Source organism: Euwallacea fornicatus, chromosome 18 (genome assembly GCF_040115645.1).
Source record: "Euwallacea fornicatus isolate EFF26 chromosome 18, ASM4011564v1, whole genome shotgun sequence".
Classification (NCBI taxonomy): domain Eukaryota; kingdom Metazoa; phylum Arthropoda; class Insecta; order Coleoptera; family Curculionidae; genus Euwallacea; species Euwallacea fornicatus.
Genome location: NC_089558.1, coordinates 2,939,859 through 2,966,237, shown reverse-complemented (window position 1 = coordinate 2,966,237; position 26,379 = coordinate 2,939,859). Strand labels below are relative to the sequence as shown.

The 26,379-nt window shown below is 38.3% G+C and overlaps 3 protein-coding genes and 1 long non-coding RNA gene across 10 annotated transcripts in view; 3 read left to right on the top strand and 1 right to left on the bottom strand.

Moving 5' to 3' along the window:
• The first annotated feature begins 267 nt into the window (after nt 1-267).
• Nucleotides 268-14,663, top strand: LOC136344863 (myelin regulatory factor-like protein). Of its 2 annotated transcripts, none has more exons than XM_066292735.1 (20): nt 268-464; nt 6,993-7,170; nt 7,231-7,450; nt 7,506-7,620; nt 7,674-7,961; nt 8,034-8,205; nt 8,257-8,350; nt 8,411-8,589; nt 9,228-9,348; nt 9,401-9,481; nt 9,537-9,599; nt 9,658-10,017; nt 10,426-10,582; nt 10,644-10,794; nt 10,850-11,049; nt 11,110-11,222; nt 11,274-11,454; nt 11,508-11,667; nt 11,719-11,929; nt 12,512-14,663. In XM_066292735.1, exons 1-20 carry the CDS (start codon nt 425-427, stop codon nt 12,593-12,595), a joined length of 3,168 nt encoding a protein of 1,055 aa, XP_066148832.1. In that variant the 5' UTR covers nt 268-424; the 3' UTR covers nt 12,596-14,663. The 2 variants fall into 2 exon arrangements, with proteins under 2 accessions (XP_066148832.1, XP_066148831.1); XM_066292734.1 differs by lacking the exon at nt 268-464 and adding an exon at nt 5,834-6,029.
• A 1,426-nt stretch (nt 14,664-16,089) lies between these two features.
• Nucleotides 16,090-18,313, top strand: LOC136344805 (uncharacterized). Its single transcript, XR_010733035.1, has 2 exons — nt 16,090-16,326; nt 16,408-18,313. It is a non-coding gene; the product is annotated as an uncharacterized lncRNA (long non-coding RNA).
• Nucleotides 17,136-26,379, bottom strand: part of LOC136344803 (uncharacterized) — an 81,249-nt gene continuing 72,005 nt past the window's right edge. For all 6 annotated transcript variants that reach the window (XM_066292586.1, XM_066292587.1, XM_066292591.1 and 3 more), the window contains one exon: nt 17,136-24,172. In XM_066292586.1, the coding sequence (XP_066148683.1) occupies nt 21,691-24,172 (2,482 nt within the window). In that variant the 3' untranslated portion in view covers nt 17,136-21,690. The remainder of the gene's footprint in view (nt 24,173-26,379) is intronic.
• On the top strand, nt 24,873-26,254 carry LOC136344804 (cytosol aminopeptidase-like). Its single transcript, XM_066292592.1, has one exon. It carries the CDS (start codon nt 24,941-24,943, stop codon nt 25,937-25,939), a length of 999 nt encoding a protein of 332 aa, XP_066148689.1. The 5' UTR covers nt 24,873-24,940; the 3' UTR covers nt 25,940-26,254.

Below are 26,379 nucleotides of genomic sequence, written 5' to 3'. Positions count from 1 at the left end.
TTGCATATCCGACGTGGATGTTATAATGCTCTAACCTGGCGCCATCTCCAACTAACTTAGTTATGGGCTTTTTCTTTTTTTATTTATATTACTGCCGTTGTGATTCAAAATTGTGGATTTTTCGATTGGATGTTTCGGAGTTTATTTAGCTTTTCAAGAGCGAGACAAATTTTTACCGCCGTACACATTCTTATCTTCTTTTCTAAATACTCTGTAATGTTGATTGCCTATGCTGCTAACGAAGTAATTAGTCAAGAGTTATCTGTCAAAGTCAAATAACGTGGAAAACCCAGAAAAACAGCAGCTTGCTAGATCAAACGAAAAGTTCAAAACTTTAGTGAAAATGTGAAAATCTCTTCCGTTTCGGGGAAAAAAGTGTTTCGCATCAAAAATGAACTGATACGTTTAGTGGTTTTTTTGGAAAATGGAGGAACAGTATAACGAGGATTTAATAACAATTCTTGGTAAGTCTCAGTTTGATCCAAATGGGATCATTTTTTTTATAGGACATGAAGACAAAATATGTTGAAACTTTGAGTAGATTTTCACCTTTAATAGTTGCTATAATTGCATGCATCCTCCACTAATTGATTCATTTGATAGGAGTTCATGCTAGAGAGGACAAATTACCTCCTTTGTTAACTAGTTTAATAAATAAATTGAATAATTTGGGTCTAAAATGCATCAGCTCCTTTCTTTCTCTTAGGGGGGAGTGTTGTGTTTTTACAGCTATTTATTTTAAAATGCTATATACGAACTTAACCAGCCTGTTTATAAACTATCATTCTTTCCAATCTATAACTGGTTTATGTTTACATTCTTAACACATAAATAAAGCGACATTGGAAGATGATCAACAGGTTAACAGGTGGTCGTTTGATTTGAATTGGGTTGTGAAGAACAAATGGACCAATAAAAGTACTCTGGATAGATAGAGTCTGCTCCATACTGCGCCATTTTGAATTTTGGAAAAAGCGGTATAGGCGACCATTTTGAGTTTTGTGAAAATATCCTTCGTAGCTATCTTGAAGTTTCAGTCTCTTTTATGACCATCTTCAGTTTTCGAAAATGTGCACCGCGTGTGTAGTTATTTTAGAAGTGACTAAAGTTTTTTATAAAGTTTTGCAACTTTTCTACTCTTCTTGTAATGGAATATTGATCACTTTTTAAATTCTATAGAAACATTAGTTAGGACTGTTGTTGATGTGACAATGTAATAAAAGCTAAATTTTTTGGAAAATTTTTATCACAATCTGTTCTTGCGGAACTGTCCAATTTGATTTATTTACCTCGTTTAGGGAATTTTTTCATTATTTTTGCTTTTTCTAATGGAACATGCTGTGCATTAATGGTTGATTCAGCTACTCTCTTTTAATTGATTCCAGTGATGAAAGGTTTCATATATTGATCACTATTAGTTTCTGAAAAATTGATTAGAAATGTATTTTCCCTATAAGAGCCCTTCATGCCCCATAACCAATTGAATGAGAAACAATATATTACTGTGAAATTTTTTTCAAAAACGCCCTGATTTTTAAAAATACATAAAGTTAACTTTGAAACAATATCACTATAAAATAAATATTTATCTGAAAATTAGACATGAGAATGTGCAGTCAAATTTCATCCATCTGTTGCTAGTTTCCTTGGACCTTGTTAATGTACTTTGTATATAATAATAAATAAAATGACAGTTTAGGAGCTGGTCAAATCCGGATATTTGTCCTTTTTATGCATCAATAAGCATGCTCTGATTGAATTGAATGTTGAGTGTAGCCAGTACAGCCTTCAATAGCCCTTGTGTACTTTGTCCAATACTTAATAAATGAAGTAATATTAAAGAGGACTGTCCAAAGCTCTGTAATTAGGTTCTTAGGAGAAACTTTTTTTCTGCTCTCCTTTATGCTCTATATGGTTCCCCTTTTACTTAGCTTAGTAATTCATACTTGGCATTGAGCTTCAGTAGTACTGGGGGTGTTATGCACATTTGTGATCCTGATTTTTTTCTGGTAATCTCTCAGATAGTTGGGATAGAGTGCTATGGGTGCCAAAGACATCATCACAAATATTGTTGATCTTTGTTTAATGAAATGCCTCTGTGTCAAAGAAGAATACTAACACCATCTGCCTATCAATGCATTGTTGATGTTAATAATGTTTTGTATCCCACTCCTCATAAATCAACCAGCTTGCAGATGAGGCAGTTCCACTCTCATGTGGTAACTCATTGACGTCACCCCGTTACATTATTTCACTTGAAATTTCACCTGAATAATACAACACAGAGATTGAACTAACAGTTCATAATTCTTTACACACCAATGGATAATGTCTTAATCACCACATCACATCAGCCCCATCAACTCTTTATATAACATGAAGATATGTAACACATGATATAACAGTACAATCATTATTGAAGTTTAATAGGTTGATCTTTGGGTTCCAGAGTTGTCGGTTCTAGCATCTCAAAAACACAGATTGAAATACCTTCCATATCTCAGGAACTCTAAGAAGGAGAGCAATCCACCAGTCGCAGACTGGTAGATCTTATTGAAGCCGTTAGTTTTATTTGTATTTTTAATGAAATTGCTCTTAGGATTTTCCAAAAAGTAAACGCTAACAATATAAAAAGTGGTTAAAGTTGGGAAATTTCTGCCCCTTTGAAATTTTTCAGAAGAATTTCGATTTTTTACAGTGATGTTTAATACTTTAATGGACGTAAGTAGGCCCTATGTTGACACAGTGTATACTTCCATTGAGACTTTAAAAACATTCAAATTACATTTTTAAGATTCTAGAGGACCTTAATTTCAAAGCATTTTTGAAATCGAGAAAATCTGTATTAAAAAGTGATCCACATCTGAGAAACTGAGAAAAAAAGAGAGCAACTCGTCCAGCGGTGATGTTTGACCCTGGGCACTTCCATTGAAGACCTGGAACCTGGCCATGATGCGCAAACCCGAAATTGAGACATATTCAGGTTATTTGCAATTGAGGTTGCAATCGACTACAAACAAAATCATTCTCCTAAACCAGACCGCTTTTGAAGAGGAAGAAGCAGCCATATGCGGATCCACTTGGACTAAAGAACAGTTTGATGAAGAAGTCAAAGACGCCTTAGCAGGAGCTTAAGTGATGTTTTTTGCTGATACTTCTTGTACATTTACGATACGTTTACACTCCGTTTGCTGCGGTTCTTATTGCAATTTGCATGTGATATTTTGCTTGCAACATAGTGTAGTATCGGTACTAAACGAATGAAATAGGTAGGGGCCGTGATGCGTTTTGAGTATGGGTTAGGTGTTTCCAAAAAACCATCCTAATTCAAAGTTCTCGGTAAACGATAAATGTGTCATGCTAATTGTCGTGAGAGCTACTTAGTAGACTCGTAGTGAATAGGGAAAAGTTCCGAGCCGGACATGTGCACGAGATGGTCAAATGCTATAAAATTTAGTGTAAATGCATTAATTTTAACGAGCAAATTTTCGGCCCTTATGCTCTTGAGATTATATAGATCATTTTACGTGGGCACTGAAATAGCGCGAATACCAACATTTACCATTCCACCTTTGTCGATTTGAATTACGTCGCACTAGTCAAAGTTGGTCGACCTTCATTTACACCATTATAACAATTTCGCTTTGTACATTTACCGGCAATCCCATTTTCCCAACATTAATGCATTCTTCACATTGTTTCGGCTAAAGCGGATAATTTTATTTCCTTTAAACGTTTTTTTAGAACTTTTTCAGTACCACATGACCACCCGTTGAAGTATTTCATGTGCGCTTCATGTTTTTTCTTCGAATATGCTAAAACCACCCTCTTGGTCCTAATCGTTTTGTCTAATGCTTATTAGTCATGCTCGTTGTTCATGCCATCGTGATCAATGGCGTTGCAGGGAGGCGATGGCGGTTGCACGGTCAGTTGACCACCAAGTATCACCAAACGTTGGCGTGTCTTGGGAAGATTCTTATCGCATATTTCCGACGGATTCTCAATAAATAAAATTGGGGACAAAAGCGCCAAAATAAATCCGAAGTACCGGAATAAAAAGCCCGCGCGTGTTCTCTTAATGCTTTGGTCGCGTGCGGCCACCATCTTGATTTACAGCATTTTTATGCATCGATGACAGCAGGTTTGTTTGATCAATAAAATGGCCAACGGTGGATTAATAGGGTCGGTCCCTTCTTTGTGGTTACGGCTGCATTTAAGTTAATGGTATAGGAGCATGGCATTTTAATCACCCTTCTTGATTTGGATGGATTTGGTGGCCGCCTTTCCTTTTTCGTTGAGGATCCGGATTTCTCTAATATCACATTTGCGGTTGTGTACTGAAAGGTTTTGAACAGGCGGACAATTGTAGATTTGTTTTACTGACTCGAAGTGGTTGAAGCTGCTATTTTATTTAATACTAACGGACCTATATAGGGTGTCCGTTTCTAGAGCTCAACCATGGGGATCTCGATGACCGTAAATGATGCGAGGTCAGTTAAAATGATTGACACTTCGTCATTTGAACCTTTCCTCTTCCACAACGTGGCGATTTCATATTTGAAATTCCACGTTTCGGTAACCATCATCAGTTTTCCTTTTTTTTCCATAAGCGCCCTCTTGGATTATCACGTTTTGAACGACGTTTCCTTTTCTGATTACGAGCATCAACAAACTAATAAAAGAAATTATAAAAGGTGTCCGATACGTTTATACCCTGTTTGCCCAAACACACCTTTGCGCTTTCCCAAATTTTGCATTGACCTTTAAATAAATGTCTCTGCTTTTTCACTTTGGTCCTTTTGAGCGGTCGCAATGCTGCTTAGTAATTCACTAATATCAGCAGGTACAGATTTGTAAATGAGGTGTTTCATAATTCTTTACGAATAACAATCTAATGGGGATAGATCTGGCGAGCGAGCCGGCCAACGTATTAGGATATTACAAAATGCGCCAAACTCTGCGAAGTTTCTATGAAGGAATAGCAAATAATTTTGAGCTGAGAGAACTTGCTTTTTGCTGCTGCCGTTTGTTGGAAATAAAAAGTATAAAGAAACATCTAATTCTTTGTGATGTTAGTGACAATAATAAACAATAACCTGAAGTGTGAAGCATGCTCTTTAAAATATTCTTAGTGAAGCATTTTATATCCAGTTCCGGAATCGCGAATTCTGAGGTTTAGCTACATCTCAATTTATCTATTTTTACGAGTATAACGCGTCTCCAAGGGCGTTTTTCTAAAGTGCCCATTTGAACTGGTGTAGCAATGTATCAGTTTTCCACTGCTCAGCGATAAAATCAAATAGTGAAGTTTTTCTCATATTTATGGGGTCCTTAAATTTTCCTCATACAGTTCTTACGAATTTCAGCCTTTTTATCTCCCTCACCCTAAATGACCCTAGACACGCAAACCAGCATTTAAGTACGAAGCCAATGAGAAGGAAGATCGATATTTCTACTTATATCATTGGCCTGGATACTGCACACCACTGACCAATGGTTTTGCGTTAAATAATCATGAGAAAATTGGAAAATTACAGATTTTTGTTTAATTAATAATTAAGCGATTATACATCTTATCAGCGGGAATGATAACCGCCTAATTTGTCGCATGCTATATGCGTAAGTTGCATATTTCTCACTGAAATTGTGGCTTAATGATTAGTAATCACCAGAGAAAACACTTATCTGCAAGTTCTATCCAGCTTTTACTTACCTGAGCCTGCAATTTAATGGTAGATTGGTCGCCTGGCAACCACATACCAGGGGTAGGGGGTGGAAATAACAAATTTTCATTTTATCGATATAATTCCTGATTTAGGTACGCTAACAGTCCATTTCAGGGTTCTTTTGTTGAAGTTGCTCCTATAAAGACTTCGTGCATTCGTGTGTTATTATCGGAAATTCTCCGCGTCTTAGTGCGTTTTTGAATCTGTTTAAGTCGTCGTTGATAATGTTATCTACATAGGGAAATATGGAATTTTGGGACATGGATGATCGCCGCGAGACCAGAATCAATAGAAATGGCTCAGGTTGGTGAACGGTTGTGTGGCTTAGTTGATTTAGAGGTTTGGCAGCCTTTCACTGATTACCGCAAAAGATCTGCATAATTAATTTTTTACCAAACTCTGTAAGCCTCCTCCAGAGCTCCCTCTGGGTCCCCCTAAGATTTCGTCATCGCAATAAATTATCAATTGTTATCTTACAATGTTTGCGATAAATTGGCCTTTTCTCAGGGCGTTCCGCCATCAGCGTCCCTAGTCCGCCATTTTACATGGAAAATCCATTTTAGAGTCTGAGCAAAGTGGTAGAGCATACTCTCAATTGCCTGTTTATTTGTTCGATAAATCTGGGCTTTGTTTAGTGGTTGCCGGGCAATAGTGCGCATCTTTTGAGACTCACAGTATACGTAATTCTGTTATGAGTGATAAATTTTGGTGAGTTCACTGCTCGCTATTTCACATCATTCAAGTGAGGATGGTCGGGCGTTTTGCGCACGAATTGTTGGGAAATGCGTAAGAATGCGGCAGAGAAGTCAGAAGAAATGGATACTCGAGAATGAGAACGGCGTTTTAGATCTCAGAGTCGGCAAGAATTACAAGTGGGGGGGTTAAACGGTTTATTGGGGCTCATTCGCGAAACTAATTTCTCAAATAGAGCGGAATGGGAGAAATGCCTAGAACCTGGGGTAAAAAAGGCAGGAAAAAGAAAAGAAACTCCTTGTTTGATTCTGTAAATCTACGGAAAGAACCTAATACTCGTTACTTATTTAAATAGTATTTATGTGGAAAAGGTGAGATCTTCAGGAACAGTTCATTAGCGCATCTTTATTAACGCTTCATCTGCAAGTAACTATTCATTGTTCGACCTTTAACTGAGAACTTTACTGACCACTGGCGAGAAATTGCTGTATATTTTTCATCAGCGCAAAAAAAACACATAATTAAGCGATAACATTAAATGCTTTTGTTACATTAAAAATTATTCTTTTTCAGAAGGGAGAGGTGACTTTGACGAAGCAATAGACAACGTGTTCCCACCATTTCTTAATGAAGAGTTCTTCAACAATGACGGCGGAACTCAGCAAAACTTCGCATTCAACGATCTGACGCCGCACACACCTGAAGGCAAACTTCCCAATGCCATCGTCGAAAATAAAAGGAACAACAATGGGTAAATGATCAACATTTTTCAGTTTTTCCCCCAAAACAGTCTCTATTATTGGATACCCAGGCATTCATTACCGGAAAGCCCTCCCGACTCCAGTTCAGAACATCCGTACAGCCCTCAAGACGGATGCGAAGCCCCCTTAAATGGGACCGATTCGATCTACACTACTCTGACTTCCAATTTAGGACCGAATATCTACAACAACTTGATTTTGGGGTCTCATATCGTTGTTACTGACCAGAATGGTGATGGATTGGTTGATGGAAATGAGATTTTGCACCAGGTTTGGGAGGATGGTCGGGGAATTGCGGCTTTTATTAATTTGATCTTTGAAGCAGGACAGCAGGCTTTTGGTAACTCAAGACGTCAGGAACTCCAATATTTTGAGCAGTCGAATGTTGCAGAATAGCATTTCCAGTGATCATACCATAATATTATCCGACAATGTACCTGGTGGGTTATTCGCCTGAAAAGTCGAAATTGTTGGTGATTTAATGGCTTTTCAGATAACAACAGACACATTTTATTGCCCAATGTTCAGTCGGAGCAAGGAGCCACTTTCAGCAGGCCCCTGTACGAGCAGAAGGAATTTACGGATGAAAAACATAACATGGTGCATCTCACTTTCTCCCCAGAGATGGAAAATGTGTCCAGGACGAACATAAACTCGGCGAACATCAACATAGAGAATAGTCTGGAAAGCAGTTTGCCCAACGTGTATACAAACTTGCAGAGTCCATGCAAGAAGAGAAAGATCAGCCAGGATGGGAACGCTTTGGTGAAAAGTGAACCTGGTAAGAGGATTTTTCGTTTTTTGATCACAATAAATATGGTAGCATCAAAAATCATTTCTCTTTTGCAAACAGACCATTGCCCCACAGCCCAATTGAGCCCTACAGATCAGTTCGGCGGGTCTGTAGACGAAGATTACGCATCTACCGAAGCCTGTCTGTCTGAGTCGCAGTATCAGTGCATCAGATTCAGTCCGTTTCAGCAAAATAGTTGGCACACTTTGTGCGATCAAAATTTGGCAGAATTGTGAGTTTAAGAATTTCGGTGATGGACACTAATAATAAGATGAACTTTCAGGGCTACTCCTCATTATCGAGTGGACGCAGATAAAGGTTTCAACTTCTCTAACTCTGATGACGCGTTTGTCTGTCAGAAAAAGAACCATTTTCAGGTAGCGAAACGAGAGAGAAATGTTAGGAGGTGATAATATAACATTTATTTGTGTATTTAGATAACTTGCCATGTGCAGTTGTTGGGTGATGCTCAGTTCGTGAAGACGCCAGAGGGATTGAAGAAAATCTCCAGTTTTCATTTGCATTTCTACGGAGTGAAGCATGACTGCCCATCGCAGACGATCAAAGTGGAGCAGAGTCAGAGCGACCGTAGCAAAAAGCCTTTTCATCCTGTGCCGTAAGTTTTCACCTTGTATTAATTCGAGTCAATTGCTCTCACAAAAGGAAACGACGTCTCCTGCGAAATCTTACGACAAGAATTCTTTTCTTAAAGTTTCTAAAAGTCGAAAAGTCTCCAAGGTAAACCTAGCCAATAGGTTAATTTATTTACAGCGGCGGGCGTGGTAGGTTGTTCAGAATTTAATTTTACTAATAACGATCTAGAAGAAGTGTATGTAGCATTGCTTTTTCTAGTTTTTTAGCAAAATAGACCCTAGTTAACGGCGACGAAATCATAATGACGTCATCGTGGCATCTTATGTCGTACATATGGCCGCCATCTGGCCTAAAAATTAAGTAATTTTTTTGAAATACCGAGAAATATCCATGCAGTCCTTCTAGATCTTTGTTTTACTACCAAATCGAGTATGTTTATTTCGTTGATGGCCTCTCTACTGGGCGGAATTATTCTTCACTTTATTAACATCAACGTCTCGTGTATCATTTCATATCATATAAACAGATCATTCTTCTTCTAAAATTAGGAAAGTTTGGGTAACAAAGCTAACCAATGTCATTGTCAGTTTTTTACGTTCTTTTACCGTGAGGGTGGTAAGTGGTCGTTCAGCATATGAAACAGTAAACTTAATTTTTCAGGGTAGAATTGGTGAATTCCCAAGTAACCAAAATAACAGTAGGCAGGCTGCATTTCAGTGAAACGACGTCGAACAACATGCGGAAGAAGGGAAAGCCCAACCCCGAACAAAGATATTTTCAGGTAAATTCAGACTGCAACAGCATCTTGGTGAAATTTTACGTTTTTCTTTTAGTTGGTGGTAGGTCTCCACGCACACACGAGCAACGGAAATTTCGCAGTCATAAGTCATGCTAGTCAGAAAATTATTGTTCGAGTAAGTGTTTTTCTCATGGGTTTTCCGCAAACATTTGTAAATGACATTTTGACAGGCCTCGAATCCGGGTCAGTTTGAGAGCGACGTAGAGCTGTGCTGGCAAAAGGGTCAAACCCAGGTACCACACCAAATATTTCTATATATCTATATACAAAATTTGTTTTTCCTTGCCCTAGGACTCCATATTTCACAACGGAAAAGTCGGAATAAACACTGACAGACCTGACGAAACCCTGGTGGTTCACGGGAACGTCAAAGTCACGGGTCAAATACTCCATCCCTCAGACTCTCGCGCCAAGAGCAACTTAGTCGAATTGAACTCCGCTGACCAGCTGGAGAACGTCCGAAGGATAAAGGTGTATAGGTATAATCTGAAGGAATCCGTGGCGTCGCAGTTGAGTAAGGAGAAGAATCTCACAGACACTGGTGTGATTGCGCAGGAAGTAGCCGAAATTTTACCGGATGCCGTGAGAGCTGCCGGTGATCTTATATCCGAGGATGGGACCTTGATTCGGAATTTTTTAGTTGTCGATAAGGTGAGGTGAGAGTTTCGATTACATCAAGAACATACGCGTTCTAAGCTATTCTTTTTAAAATTATCAGGCGAATTTCACTCGCTAACCCATAACAAGTTCATGTTGAATATGAAGAAAACATATTCGTTGTGCAGTTTACATGATCCCGGTTTTCGGGCAAAGTCGGTGGTGTTCGTGTATTTCCGGAAGCATTCGTAGCGCGTATCTATGTCGTCGCATAGCGCGAGTACAGATCAACTGCACAAGTTTTCTAATATTACATAAACTAAAAAATAGTTTAACATTATTTATGCGGTGCATGATCCGCATTTTTTAACGATCCGGAGGAAGGAAAATTGGTCATGGAATTCACAGTCTGCCACCTTTATTCCTGTACCCATCTCCCTATTTCACCTTTTCTTATTTTAGACTCGACTTTTCATGGAAAATCTAGGAGCTGTGAAGGAGCTGTGCAAGGTAGTGAGTAACTTAGAAACACGCATTGACCAAGTGGAGAGAATGGAACGCATCAGCACCAAGTTGAATAAACTTAAAAGGGGGGACAGTTTAAAGTCAAACAGTACAGGTAAAAAGAAATTAAATATTGTGAAAGTATATTAATCAGAACACTGTTGGAAATTTTGCAGTGTACAGCTCAAAATACTCTCAGTCATCGTCTAGGTGCACATGCTCAAAGAGGCACAAGTGTAAATACTGTGAGAAAGAGGAGGCTGATTTGTGTTCGAATAAGTTCATACAAGTTGTTATAGTTATTCTAGTTCTTATTATGGCTTTATGGTAAGTTTAGTTGTGCTTGTTTCACAGTTTTCTGAACACAGGAACATCGTTTTAGTTTGGCAGCGATTACCACATTATATCTATTAGAAACTAACCCGCGAAATAGCATAAAAAGGAATGTATATACCGGATTGGAATTAAACCACAGTACGTACTCCACCAAGCGCCCTTCAGTGCCTAAATACGATACTCGGTGGACCACTTTGCCTCCTTTAAGCTCTACGAATTCGTTCACTCGTGAGAACCGAGATGATGGTATGTTTACCTCCATAAGTTAACTCTGTACCATCTCTTACTATTTTCATTATCATACAGAAATCAATAAAATATTACAAGAATCTAGTCCAAAACAGCAACACTCGCTGATGATCGGCAGTCCTGATGAATGTCAAGCTGTAGATCAACGATTGGATGAAAAGTTTTGTCAAGTAATTACTCAGTAGAGTTATAGTCATTTTACTACAAAGATTTTGTTACAGATTTATTGCTGTCCAACTCAAAGTGTACCGCCACCATTTAAAGAGCAACAAAGCGTTGCTTTAGAGAAAAACCGGATTTCTATACCAATTCACTCGAATGACATTTATAAACAAAACAGAAGGAGACGGCGGCATAGCAACGAGCTAAGCAATGTTGCTAATGTCGACAATGACTTATCAGGTGAGTTGCGCTACTCCCGGGATTGAGGAAAACTTATTTGTTTGTGATGGTAGACGACCAGCAGATTTGCAAGGTGATTATTCGAGGAAAGAACTTCAGCGTGCCCATGAATCAAAATTACCTTAAGTTTAGGGAGTACAATGCGTATAATTTCTCATATGCTATTCCGATATCTAAGTATATGCCTGATCATTTTGTCAATATCGAGTTCAGGTAAGTTATGCCCAATTTCACATTTTCGCCACTGTTTATCCTTTCTTCTAGGTGCAATTCGACAGGGAAATTTACGACTATTATCGACAATTGTCCGAATGAATTGAAACATTACGAATGTAGCCCTTATAGCAATTACAGCGATGAGAGCAAAAGTGCTCATAAAGAGGACCTTCCAGGTAGTATTTCGTTTGAAGTCGACATGGCTGATTTCCAGTTCAAAGTGATGACCTATAGGATTGGTCTGAGTGATTATCTTGAGGTAAGAAATTTCTCTTGCCGATGGAAATAATCGACAGCGAAATTATGGATAGATTTTTCTTTCTATCCATACTTTGAGCCTACATTGAACGCATTGTGTCGTAATAAATGAAACACTCCGCATTGGGAGGAAGTAAGCAAGGGAGTATATTTAGAATCCAGTAGGTCTCAAAGAGCTTCATTACTCTCCATAATAAATAATTGTAGCCTTATAACACGTAAGGTCACTTGCTTAAATCTCTATGGTTTTCCTTCCTTCCTCCTTGCCCCAGAAGAAAAAACATAGTATACTGGTTCATGTTTCCATTTGTAATCAGGCAGTCAGGGAAATAGCTAAAAATTTATGAACGTTGAGAGAATAATTACAGTGTGCAGTTTGTACAATCCCAGTTGTCAGTCAAAGCTGATGGTGTTCGTACATTTCCGGAAATGTTCGGAGTGCATGATGATGTAGTTGAATGCCGCGGGTATGGACTTAATGCACAAGTGTACCAATATTATATATACCGCTAAACAGTTGTTCATTATAATTTCGTTTTTGTTTGACATTAAAAATATTTTTTCACGTTTCCATTTATTTTAGAATTTGTGTGATCTAGAAGAAGGCAAATTGGGGCTAGAATTCGCAGTTTACAACTTCCATTTCTACAGGAATTGCAATGATTGACAGTGCCTTTTTCGCGAACTTTCGCGCATATTTCAAGCCTAGATAAACACCTCCATTAATCTAGAATTGAGTAGCTTTTAAGTACACAAAATAGTCCCTAAAATAGGCACTTTCGTTATTAGTTACCATGCAGGTTTACGACTCGAAAGGGCCTTTCTCCAGCATGACACGGCGATTGGAAATAATCGTGTTTTTTGTTTAAGTAAGGGTATATAGTTTTTATTTAACTTTTTTCTTAGCTCTGTAGCATCTTTATTATAAGCGAGAGCGTTAGGTGCAATTTCTTTATTTCCAAGAATCTCAATGAAAAAAGATCTTGAATTTACCGTACATTCCTCGTTGTCGAACAAAGTTTTAATTTTTATCTTTTTATTTATATTTTATTACGTTTATTGTAGAGATATATTTTTACATAGTTTTTAATTCAAGGCGCCACAGGAAAGCGTCTTTTTAGAATAATATATAATCTGAAGTATATATTTACAAAGTCTTGATATTATTCTTTATGCTATGGTGTATGTGTGCGGTAGATAAGAAATCAAAGATAGTCTAATTCACAAAGAGATTATTGTTTTTCAACTTACACATAGAGTAGTACGTGACCATTAATACCAATCCGGGGCACTTAATAGTGCCTTCATTGATAGTGTAGAATGAAAACGCCTTATTGAATTTTTAAAGCTCACAAAGCCTTGCACATTTAAAATGTACATAAAGTGCACTTAAGGTAGGTTTGACAATTTTTGCATCACATCCAAGATTAAGGTGAAGTAGAGCTACAAAGAGGAACTTCTAAAAATAGCTTTACTACTTGTAGGTTACAGAACACGTACTTAAGAAGGATACAGTGAAATTTTCTTTAAGGATGATTCACGATGGTAATATGCAAGGTGGTTACTGGTAAGTGGCTAAGTATTGATTATGTAAAAGTTTTTGTAAGATACGGAACTTAGGCATAAAATGTAATAATAAAAGTGTGATAAAAAAAATCCGCTTTATGAGCAGTCTAAATATGTAACCATGAGTGTTTCACACAACTGAACACCTTGTATATTCAGTTGTAAGCCTGTTACAAGCCTTTCATATATTGAGCCTTTATTTGTATTCGGTAATAGTTATTTACCTAACAAATGCAAAAAGTGATATTTTACCGCACGCTGTTCACATTTAAATAAAGGTAATCGAGAAGCCAGTTAGTTTCATCTCGCAAAGGCGTGCGGTAAAGCCGCTTTATTGCACCCTTTCGATAAATCTTGCAAAATGCTAAATTTCGCATCCAATTGGCTCCCCGTGAATTGTAATCCTAAAATATTCTCTTTAAAAGAGTCCAATTGTGGTTTTGGATTGTTAAGATCGATATGGAATATATTGCCAATGCTTATTTTTACATAATTTTTTTTGCATTTTACATTAACTCCATTTAAATTGATAAATGCTCTTTTAAGGCAAATGTATATGTCATGTCTTTTCAGCTCAAAACTGTGTAATAATCAGTATAGTCAACCTAACATTTGTCTGTAGGTTTACTTAGTACTAGTCGAAATAAGCTATTTTAAAGGACAAGAAAATATACGGAGTGGATGATTTTACCAAGAATGCCATGTTTTTGGTCGTTTAATTTGCCCATCCTGTACGTTACTATACAGTTTAAAGGGAAACGGTTATTACGAAATTCGTATTATTAAGATAACATATCTTTCCTTGGTAAATCTTTATACTTTTAACTCTCAAATAACTGTTTCTCTTCATACCTAGGGATTAGTGTAATATTGTCCGATAACAAAATGTAGGTAATAGAAATTATAGTCTCGGGTTATAGCATATAGACCTACGTCCATATCAACTAAATAATTATATTATTACTTCTAGTTAAAATTCTAGTACCTTTTAGGATATATCTATCTGTGTCCCAGCTCCAATATTCAGGCAATTAATTTTCTCCATATATGATTGATATTGTTAGCAGGATGTAGATAAGCTCAGCCTTATTCATGTATAGTAATAGAACAAACTGCAATACTATTTTTGTTTTCGTGATTTGTGTAAAATAAAATGAAAATTGTTTTCACTGCTTTTCTTTTCATTTATGGCACTAGAGGCATGTCTGCTTATAATGCAATGACGCAAATCAGCGAAGTTAACGTTTCGATTCCCCTCACAAACGGAATACGACAAACCAATAATGAAAATATATTGTTCCTAAAATCATGAAAAATTCACCTTTTAAATATATAAACAGCGCGACAACCTTACTAATTTGAGGATTGGAAAATCAGTGGCGTACCCAACAATTTTGTGCAAAAAAAATGAAGTGACAATTGAGGGCTTTAAATCAAATGAGATTTGGTTCCGCGGTCGGCATACATTGCAGCTTTGATATGTCGCGTTCAAAACTTAAATCGTACAACTTCGATTTTTTTGGTCAAAAATTTTCATGATGTATAGTCCATGATATTTTTTAGACCCAAAAATCGAAGTTGTCCGATTTAAGTTTTGACGGCGACATATCAAAGCTGTACAGTACGCCAACTGCGAAACCCAATATCGTTGAAATCGGAGCATTTTAATTTTCACTTCATTTTTTAATGCCAAATTGTCATGAACGCCACTGGTTTTTCGATGACCAAATTTTCGTATAAGCCATGAAAATTTTTAGAATTGAAGGAATTTTTCAAAAGAATTGTCTCTCGGTTTGATTAAATTTACGAACAAAGAGAGTCCATTCTTTCAAGTTTTTGCTCAAAATCCTTAATTTCCAATCATCCTCTAAATGCTCAACAATAAAAAGGGAGACAATGCTCAGATTACTAGCGTTCACTAAAGCAGGATTCACACTACACGCCTCCTGGCTGCGTCATTTAATTTATTAATCAATCGGAAACGCAAATACCACCTTAATCGAATAACGCGAAAAACATGCCCTGTTTTTTTCAGAGGAGTTTTCTTTCTCTAAAAGAAAAAAAAACTTGAAATTTTCCACACAGTCGACCATACCGTTTTATTGCTTTTCTGCTGACCTGCACAATGCATTACCCCAAAGCTGAACTAATACAGTGCATGTCTTGCAGTTTGAATCAAACAAAGAAACGTTTATAAATATTTGTAGGTATCCCCGATGGCAACCCAAACAATAAATCCATATCGAGCAACAATAAATCTTATTAAGAGCGCTGATCGAAGCTTATTATTTCAGTATCGGTATTTCTTAGAAATTATTAATTGTACGAGTAATCAAGGATGAAGAGCGTTTGATTTCAATGGATTCAATTGCGTCATTGGTCGGTGCTTTAGTTCGGCTTTTGCAGTCGCTCTTTTATTCGATGGGCGTACGATGTTTGATCGTAACATATTATCGCATTCAAATGAACATGGGAATAAGGAGGTCTGATTGACACCTGACCCCCGTTGCATTGCATACTTTCACTCGTACTTGTGCCCAATCAACTTGAAAAAGAACTGCATTACATTTATTTCAATAATCAGACGTGTACACAAGTAATGGGAATTTCAAAAGCCGCACCACAAATAACCGCCTCGCATAGATGCACATGGTTGATTTGTACTCTTGTTCATCTCAGTCCGTCCCTGTACAAGAAAAGGTAGTTTTACATAAAATAGAAGGCGTACGTAGACATGACGGGCTAAAATAAGAATGAGTAAGATCTGTAAAGGTAACTATCTGATGACACACATTCCACGAGAAATGAATAATTGCTGGTTAGAAGCCGAATGTGAGTTATTACTATTATCTTGGCGAATAATCATTTGAAAAGATAATAGCTCGGTTACAAGTAGTGAAAGTTTTATTGCAGTGAGGCAAGTCGAGGAAAAAAATGTGCTAATTCGCTGCATCTACAGTACGCGACCTTCGTTTTGATGAAATTCCGCCAAGTATGTACTGGCCAAGGCTGCCCACTACCATAGTAAAACTCATGGGCTTGGGGGCAACATGGTCCAACATTTTAAATACAAACCGAAATGATAAGGAACGACAACGCGTACCAACTACATCAATAATAAAATGAGTACCTTCACGAAAATTGCACAATCTCTTAATTTGGAAGAGAACATCTTGAGAAAGCCTACGAATATTAATAATCAAAAAATTAATAATTTGAGTCCAAGGCGAGATGATCCGGGGAATTTTTATTTGAGAAACCAATCGTGTGTGTATGTGTGCGTTTCGCATGAGGATCCATGAAAACTTATGTGAAGAAATATATTCATTACAATACATTTAAAAATAACGTCCCTTTTTTAAAGAGCATAAAACTCATTTCGTTTTTTTTAAGAGGCAAAATATCTTTGTTTTTTTTTAAATGCAAAAAAGTTGTCGGTTTTTAAACTGAAAAAAATTCTTTTTTTTTGGCGTTTTTTAAGGAGTTTTTTTTTTGTTTTTCTTCCATTGTTGTTTCGAAAGAGCAGTGAAACACCGAAGAACGTTCTAGAAATTTATCCAACTACAAGGGGCTTAAGGACGAGGAGTGTTAAGCATTCTTGTTAAGGGCATGCGGGACTACATGTTAAAGAAAAACGTACGTAACTTTTTATCATATCATGTTTATATTTTACAGGTATATAATACAACAAAATCGATTCGAGCCTATAAATATCTCGATTTTTAAAATCGTTCCTATATACACTTTAAAAACCTTTAAAAATCGCCATATTTACAATTTTTTCCTTGATAACTCTGAAAACATTTACCTACATGTTCGGTTTGCTCAGTTTTCGCTTAGTGAAAGCTTTGATACATCTTTGTTCAAGTGGCTCCACGCGCACTCAGCATAGAGGTACAATCGCTCTCACTCGACCACCGAAACAAAGAGAAATCAAAAATGGTGAGCGACTTTGATTAAATTAAATACTGGCAAATGGGGAGGAAGCTGGATATAAGTACGTTTCGTTAAAAAGGAACTGAGAATTTGATTTTAAGCACACGAAATGAGGCGGACACGTTTCACGCAAGAATACAGAGGAATGTTTCATAGGACGCACAAACTCGTTGCTTTTAAGGGTGAAATTCCTGTTTGCGCAAGAGCAAACGGGCTCTCTTCGCCTTAAACGTACTTATACGAGTCACATACGGCATTTACAAAAATAACATCAATAATACTGTAAAAAAAGTTACAAAAATAAAGGCTTAAAATCAAGATGGCAAGTGTATCGTATCGCGGCAATAATACCATTTTTTTAAATACAAGCTATATACAACTAATTTACACAGAAAGCGGGCGGTTCGTGCACGTCGAAGATTCCGCTCAGAAAAACGAGCGCCCTCTGAGCCCTTTCGGAGTCGAGGGCGCTTGAAACAAAAGATTTATTCATTACGGTGAGAGCCTTTGTTTCCTTACGGCTGCATCTGGACTTCGTTGGAAAACAAACGCTGTGTGAAACAAGTGAAACGCGATAGTTCGCGACAGCGGTTGAAACAAAAGACAATTACGACCAGAGCTTTTGTTCCCTTACGGTTGCATCTGGACTTCACTGAAAAACAAATGAGGCGCTAGACACGCGAAACGTGATAGTCCGCGACACTGGACACTAGTGGCCGGTGATAGACGATTATTTTGTTGAATAAAATTTTCGACATACACGTAACCACGTAATACTCCAAAAAGTAACGCACAAAAACACTTAGGACGGTAGTAATAGTCAATTTTGTTAAGTAGTATGTATACTAGGAAATTAAAATAAATGGCTGTGTTACACAATGTATCTCTTACTCAGTCGAATCTTTTTGTATAAACAATCGCGCCAGGTAGCGCATCATACGAACGTAAAACTGATTACACAGGTTCCACTATGGTATTAAAAATACACCAGTCAAATGTAGTATCAATAAGAAGTAGAGCGAAACACTTAGTACGGAGCTATATGGGACACTTTCTTTGAACTCCTGGTATATTAAACCTATAAATTCATAATTCTCCTATTTTAACAGATAGCATGCTTAACAAGGCTACCGCTCGCGTAGCTAAATAGTGTAGCTAAGACATGCAGCTGCCCTTTTATATAATCACCCTGTATTGTACACATAATGTAAAAAATTATATAAAAAATTAAAATTAATATGTATGTATATTCGCACTTAATTTGTTTATGTATGTACACGCTCTTTGCAGGTTTATACACTTTTTTCATTACAGTCTAATAAGTTAAATATATTTGTAATTCCGACGGTTATACAAGTGCCACGGGAACAGCATGTTCGGGGACTAGATTTATAAAAGTATTCGAAACGTGTAGTGCGGCGTTGTGCGCAAGTGTATAACCCGTACACTCGTAGTCCTAACAACCATATAGTGTGTAATATTATATTTTAACCGCTTCCAACATTTAAAAAAACGCGAATTAAGAGTATTTTGTTATATCACTTATACATCAGGAAAAACTCTGTTTCGATATCCGCTTGACCGCAGGATTCGACCTTAACCTTGTATAAGGGGCCCGAAAAATAGGCTCTGCCGCAGGTGCCGACGGTACCAACTATTAACATTGCGCTGTACACTAATTCCTCAGTTCGTTACCAAACTTGTGTAAATAAATATTATTTTGTTCTAAGATTTGCTTGTATTTTATAGTCACTTTAGGCTTGGGCTGTGCTTATGCGAGGGATTGATGCGAAGCTGCGGTTTGGGCCATTGCTAGGCACATTTTCAGGGATCAAGGGTTTAAATGAATACTAACATAAATGGTTATTTGCGGTTTAAATTGTTGTGTCAGCTGATAAAATTTCGATGGGCCCCATTCGAGCTGCCGAGAGGGTATTAGTTACAAGGCCATTTAAATCGGGAAAAAACTAATGACATATTAAAGAAAAACCATGAATGTGTTCAACTTTGACACTTGACACTTATTGTCATTGCCCTTCACATGACACTGACAGATATTCTCGAATTTATCTAATTTGCAGATATCTTCTTTTTTATGCCCGTTATATTGGAAACTCACACCATTAGTTAAAAAATAGAAATACAAAGTCCATTAAATCGCATTAAAAAAGAAAGTACATAAATAAGTGTATTAAAATATAAAAAATAGATAACGAAGTCTCACTAAGAAAAAATAAGACACCTAAGAAGAAAAACAAACTTCTAAATTTCTATCCTCCAATTCGATGACCACTGCATATTAGCATAACATTAGGGTGGTTTCTGTTATAATCCCAAGGGTCCGTTTACCGCCTGTGAAACAGAACAGTGCGTTTACTGATATTGAGATAGGACGAAATTCAACCTTAATTGGAAGCAAGTAAGCTCAATGCATTTCCAAACACTATTACCTGTGTTTTATTTACATAAACCTACATCGAATCATGAGAATGCAGTATACCACTGGTCAATAATTTCGAAATCAGATCAGATTAGTGCGAAACTTACTTTTGAACGGTGGCACTAGAAATGGATTTTTTACATATGTTACAGGGGTATCCAAAAACTCTGGGACACACCTCAGAAGGTCATTCTTCAAGAAAATATTTTTAAAAAATCCTTATAAGTTTGGAAAAGGTTCATTTAGATTTAGAATATAAAAAGCGTTAAGAAAAATTTAATGATTAACAAATCTTCACGGATTTATTAAGAATCTACGACATAAAGACTGCTATCTGATGAAGCAAAGATCAATGCCAATATGTCAAAGTTCACAAATTTCCTGAAACTGCAATTTTCCAAATAAGCTAGTTGAACCCACGTGAAATCGTTAAGCCGCCGTTAATCCGTTATCCTCCTCTTATCTTAAGTGATATCTGAATTAAACTTCCATCTAATAAACTAAACTTCTATCTGAATAAAATTTCCACCATATTGTCCAGAAAATGTTTTGTTAGACAGCGTCGACAAGTCCCTTACTATATTGATCACAGTTTGCGTTTAACGCAAACTATTATTTAGGTAATTTGATATTTGCCACTAAAATCCCTCTAGTTAATGGTCAGCTTTGCAATCTTTGCCATTTGACCCGAAGCGAAGATTATCTATGTATGTCTTATTAATGCAATCTACTTGGTTCCTGAATACAATTCTTGTGAAACATCCTTCCGAGTTCATTCGAGCGAGGACCTGCCTGCACATTCTCTCATAACAACCGTTAATGCCAACATGAATTCAATAGAATTTTATGCACATTTAGGTGACTTTTTTTCTTAAAAAACGGAACTTCACTGAACACATTTTTGTAGCTGATTCTCCTCTCGGCTTTAGTTATTTAATGCATCCGCAGACCACAGACTTTAGTCTGGTTGACAATTTAGTCGGTTGCATAATTGCTATAAAGACATACGTGTGCGAGTACATTTACCGATTCTAAGTCGGCTAATAAATGCATGCGCATGATGATACACCCTGATCCGACCAAATAAGTGAGCAGCCAACTGTGTAGCCTGCGGTCTGCAAGGATCCTTAAGTAGTATTGAATATTAATTTCATTATTGAATGCTTTGAGAAGTGTAGTAGTTAAAAACTGGATATGATAATTACATAACTTAATAATTATCGAACACTTTGCTTCTCACAGTAAGCACTGGCAAAGCATTTTTCGTGGGAATTGGTTTTTGGTATAAAAAGCATTTATGAACACATACGTTTATAAGGATTTTGTTCTTAGTATTGTTAACAAATTATCCCCCTTAATTCGTCCACAAAATTTCACGACACCCCCTATTATTATATCCGCCTTTATCAATTTAGAGGAAAACTACCTCTGCCTTTTGATATATAACATTTGTTTCACCGCTTCGCATTAGTCTCTCGCAAATATACAGCTCAGAGATTCATTCGTCTACGATTTCCAATCACTATACGGAACATTTGTAACTTTTAGGCCAAAAACACTATCGCTTGTTATCCTAGCCGAAAAGATGGGAAAGTCTATTGATCTATCACCAACAGAGAAAGAATATACAAAAGAAGGGTTTTCATAAGAAGGAACGCAATTTTTCCCAAACACAAGACTACTACGGAGTGTCTGATTCACCTAGAAATCCAAAAGAAACCAAAACATCTACAGTCACTCCAAATTAGGAAAAAACCAAAAACTCCCTCTTACAGAAAAACCTCCCCCTTAGCACATTTTTTCTCTGTCCGGATCAAACATTATGCGTCCGAAAAGTGGTTCTGGTCCGGCCTAAGCGCCTTGAACCGCACAAACCCTTGGTCGTCCACCAACATGGTTTGGTTCCTGTCGTGGTTAGGTAATGTTTGGATTCCCAGATGCGGCCTCGGATGTCCCTTCCGCGACCTCCCTGTGGACCTTCTCCCTGAGGTATTCGTGGAGTTCCTCGACCTCCTATCGAAGTCGTTCCTTTCGAACTCATGCCGAGTCCTCTCGTACTGATGCCCATGCGGATTGTCTATGGGCTCACTATAAATGTTCCTCTCGGAATTGGCAAGAATATCGTTTTGGTACTCCTCATTGTTTGTGTAATATTTGCTTGCTTGCTCATAGGCGCTGTGTTTTCGCCCCGACCCCCTCTCATTCCTTATGGAATTGTGCACAGAATTCTGACCGGTTCTCTCGAAATTACCACTGCTGGGCTGCCCGAAACTCCCTTGATCCAAGTTCTGCCTAGAATCGAATCTGTCCGATCCCCATTTGGGCCTTTCAAATCTTTCGAAGTTGGAATTTCTCTCAGAATCGCTCTGATATCTCTCTAAGGTGCTCTTTTTATCAAATGAGTCGTTCTGAAAGGCGTTTTTAAGTAAATTGGGTCTATCCACAGCCTCAGTCGGCAAGCTATCCAGGATCATCTCTTGCCTGCTATAATTCAAAGCATTGGGGTTTGTATTGCAGTTTGTTGGGTAAATATTGTCCGTGCTTGAATCGCTGGTGGTACACGGGAACAGGGGAAATCCCCCAGAGGCCTGCTTCTCCCTTTGGGACATACGCAGACTCACTACGATCGCCAGGAGGGTTATAATGGAAATTTCAATGAAGCGCACACTCAGTTCAAATCCCCATAAAATCCAGTGGTGTGTAATTGTAAACTTATGCACCTTAATGAAAAACAAAGCGTACAACTGCACCAGTCCTAAGAGGATAAATAACAAAGCTACAGCGATAGTTATGTGACTCGCGTAGGAAATATTTTGAGTGCACATTTCTGAGAGATTCTGACTTTTCTTTGCTAAAACATTCTTGATTATTCTATATAAATACAGATAGCTAAAACCAAGTGCCCACGCTAATAGAACAAAAACAGGTTTACAAATCAAAAATGAAGCCCTGTCAGGGCCCAGTCCCAGAGACTCGAAAATGCTCAAACAGAAACACAAAACAATGTGAAGCAAGGCAAATACCACAAGGACTACTGGACGGGTTTTCACTTCCAAGTGGGTTAAAGTGCGTTTCAAGAGGAATAGAATTAATACTGCGAATGTGGTCGCCAAGAGGCTCAAAGGGAACCCGTGGAGGAAGTCGTAAAGGAAGATGCTGAAACTCTCGTGCACGTTATAAGCATCGTAAATGAGGTAGAAAATCCTTAAGACGCAGATTACAGTGAGCATAAGGTGTATGGTTAAGAAGTATGATTTGGAGAACATGTGTGGATCATTTTCGTAGCGGATTAGTTTGTAAATGCTGAACGCTGCCAACAGAACGTAGCCCACTACCACTAGGTAGACATGGACGTTCCAGCATATCTGCCAGATTTGATCGGAACCAACTGCAGTTACATTGGCCTCTTTCTCCTTTACATTAGGTAAATTCACACTGTCTGACATCTGCGTAGTAACATCTTCCACATTAACATCCTTTTTCTCCAACAATGGAACATCTTTCTTAACTGTAACACTCTCTGAGCGATCCTTAGATTGCCGGACATTTTCTTCCTTTTTATTTACATCGCCGCTTAAATCATCACCATTAACCCCACTTAAATCCGGTATTTTCGGCTCTAAATCCTGCCTCTTCAAACTAGGCTCCGCCGCTGGAGCCCTAGTTTTAGGCACCTTAGGCTCAGGCCTATCCAGATTAGGAGTGGCAGTAACACTTTGATAAAGTATGGCAGGTATTTCGTCATGCCTCCCGTTAGATCCACTCAAAATCCTTGTAATACTCGACTTCTCACTCCTTTTCTCATACTCGAAATTACTAATGTTATCATTTTTGTTGCCATAAAACTCTCCAATTTTCACATTTTGACTGGGAGTGTTCAAGGTCTTCTTCTTTTCAGTCTTGGCCTCGCTGCTGGGCTGATTAGCCTGGCGCTGCACATCCCCCCCAGGCCTCATCACAGGTTTTTCCACGTTAACTTTAGGCAAATCCGGTCTGAAAGGGATGCGATCTTTCGTAGGCATCAGAGAGGGGGGAGGTATAGGCCGCCTGTTAGCAAAGCTATCGGAATTGGTACCCCGTAAGGTCGGTTTGTCGGCGTAAGGGTTTTGAAGGGCTGGTGGCAAAGGAGGTGTGAAGAAGGCCCTGCTTGGTGGTACATAGCTGGGTGATGCTTTACCGTAGATGGATTTGGTGGGTTTGACGTTGCGCAGGAGGTTGTAAGTCGTTGTTGTCTTATAGATGTTCTCGGTGACTTGTTCTTGGGGCGAGTTGACGTCGGGGCGTATTCGGTCATTGTTGTACCTGAAATAAATTCGGCGGATTAGAGGAAAAGCCACTGTATGAAAATGATATAAATTCTCTATTGATAAACAGTAGTTTCTTCAAGTTCGTTACATTACTATATTATTGTTAGGTAAGAGGGATAAAACAAAGGAGTAGAATGCCTCTAACATACGCAATGCCGCATTCTAAAATTTGAGCTCTGTATATCCCCTTGGCTTATGGCCAAATAGCTACGTGTATGTATAAAGGCCATTTCCGGATAACATGTCGTATCCAATTTAATTGTTTAACGAAATAACTCATCCTTTCCAAGACCTTGGTTAACGTGTGAGTAGGTTTTCCACGAAACTCGTCCGTTTTGTACCGCGAGTCAAACGACGTTTACAATTGAATAAGCGCGCCGTCCAATTGAATTCATACACGGCTGCCCTGAGGGCGCATTAAATGAGCGCATACACGTCTAAGATTCTGCTTTTAGTGCAAGTTTGTGTGAGCCCCCTTTCTCATATATATATATTTTTTTTTAATATTTTTGGTATTTTTCCAAGAAAAATCACGTGCATGTGACCGATCTCGCATCTCCACTTTGGAGAAGATGCACACACATGAAACCACCATTTAGTGAATATTTTCATGAAGAACTCCCCCCTGTATTAACGAGACCTGCACGCGTGTCCACCAACCGTTTATTTATCATGTCATATTTTCGAAAATCAAAAATTTGTCAATTTGACCATTCAAATTTCCACGTAAAATGCTGACAAAAAATATCGAAAACTACCAAAAATGACCTTGCTGAGCACTTTGCGAAGAATACCATTACACTGTTATGCTTTGCCGCGCTCATATCTCTTGCAGACGGTTTACTCGGACGCGTGCGCGGATGAGTCCGTTGGTGAGAAAAGGGGACTCGTCCCAGGGGACGGTGGGGGGGACAAGGAGGAGATGATCATCACCAAAACGGCCGTCAAGTTCACCGGTCAATTAGAGGACATATTGCTGGAGTTGGTCAAATCGGGGGGATGCCGCATAAAGCGAGGTGCGGGCAAAATCTTTAACAGCATCGATAAGGAGATTTGGTCGATCGCTCTGATGGGGTTGGGGCGAGAGAATTTAAGCTACTGTAAGTCGGAGGCCGTTGAGGAGGGGCTTGAGGCGGTGCGTGAGGTGGTAAGAACGGGGACACGGCTCCTAGAAAAAGATGGCATATGGAGGTCTCTAATTAGAAACCAGGAACAAGCCACAAAAGGCAGTACCCTGGCCATGTGGTGGTACCAGGACAGCCGGTCTCGACAATATTGGAGATTTACTCGCATCTTAAAGCTGTTCGATGACAATGACGCAGAGAGCTTTCAACGAGGACTTTTTGAGACGAAATCCCAGAATTTAGTATCCAGAGTTTCGAACACTACCGCTTTAGATGCCTCAGGTAGTGAAGTTTACTGTAGTTGCCAGACTATGCTGTCTCAAGTGAGGAATGCCGAAGTAATCGGGAGCCGAATTTGGAGGCACCCACTATGGAAATACTTCACCAAGAAAGTTACAGAGTTCCAGTCTTATAATGTGCGCAACAAGGGCGTCGGCCATGATTTTTCTTGCATAGAAGCAGCTTTCCTACTGAAGAAAGCTGAACACGAATCAGTCAATTTGTTGGAGTTCTTTGACTACATATACTGGATACACTTCAATATCACCGGAGTCGGCCTCCAGTGCAAAGAAAATATTTTTTTCTACTTGCTCACAGGCCGAATGACGGACAACCCACTCGGGGGGGCTCTAATTTAGTTCTTTTACTTACTGTCGCGCCTTTCGGAGGAGTCAGTGAGACGTTCGCCATCTTGTAGTTTGTGGAAACAAACGTCCGTAAATTGCTGTATATCGTGGAAACAGTAGGAGGACTTGTGCTATCCGCATGGATTGTGCGTAATAGAATTTTCGTTATTTGAAATTTAGGTTTTCGGGGTGTATATGCTGACTATAATTTAAAAACTGCAGGGTGGTCACCTGCAACAGTTTCGATTTTAATTAAATGCCGTTTGTACACATGACGCATGTTAATTTGGGCCAAAATGTACGAAAATAAAATTACTTTTTTATGGAGTACAACCGGGTTTTTTTTGCACACTGGTGATATCTTGGAAGCCGATAAAATAACTGGCCGTATTTCCTAATTGGGAGACTCCTGCTTCCAGAATTCTGGACAAAATCAGAAATTTCGCAAAAAT

Excerpts from the sequence above, each read along its gene's own strand:
- LOC136344863 (XM_066292734.1), top strand. The coding sequence starts at position 5,972 with ATGGAATTTTGGGACATGGATGATCGCCGCGAGACCAGAATCAATAGA. Across the intron at positions 9,482-9,536 it reads GTCAGAAAATTATTGTTCGA|GCCTCGAATCCGGGTCAGTT; the intron begins GTAAGTGTTTTT and ends ACATTTTGACAG. Across the intron at positions 11,668-11,718 it reads TTTGTCAATATCGAGTTCAG|GTGCAATTCGACAGGGAAAT; the intron begins GTAAGTTATGCC and ends CCTTTCTTCTAG.
- LOC136344804 (XM_066292592.1), top strand. The coding sequence starts at position 24,941 with ATGACCTTGCTGAGCACTTTGCGAAGAATACCATTACACTGTTATGCT.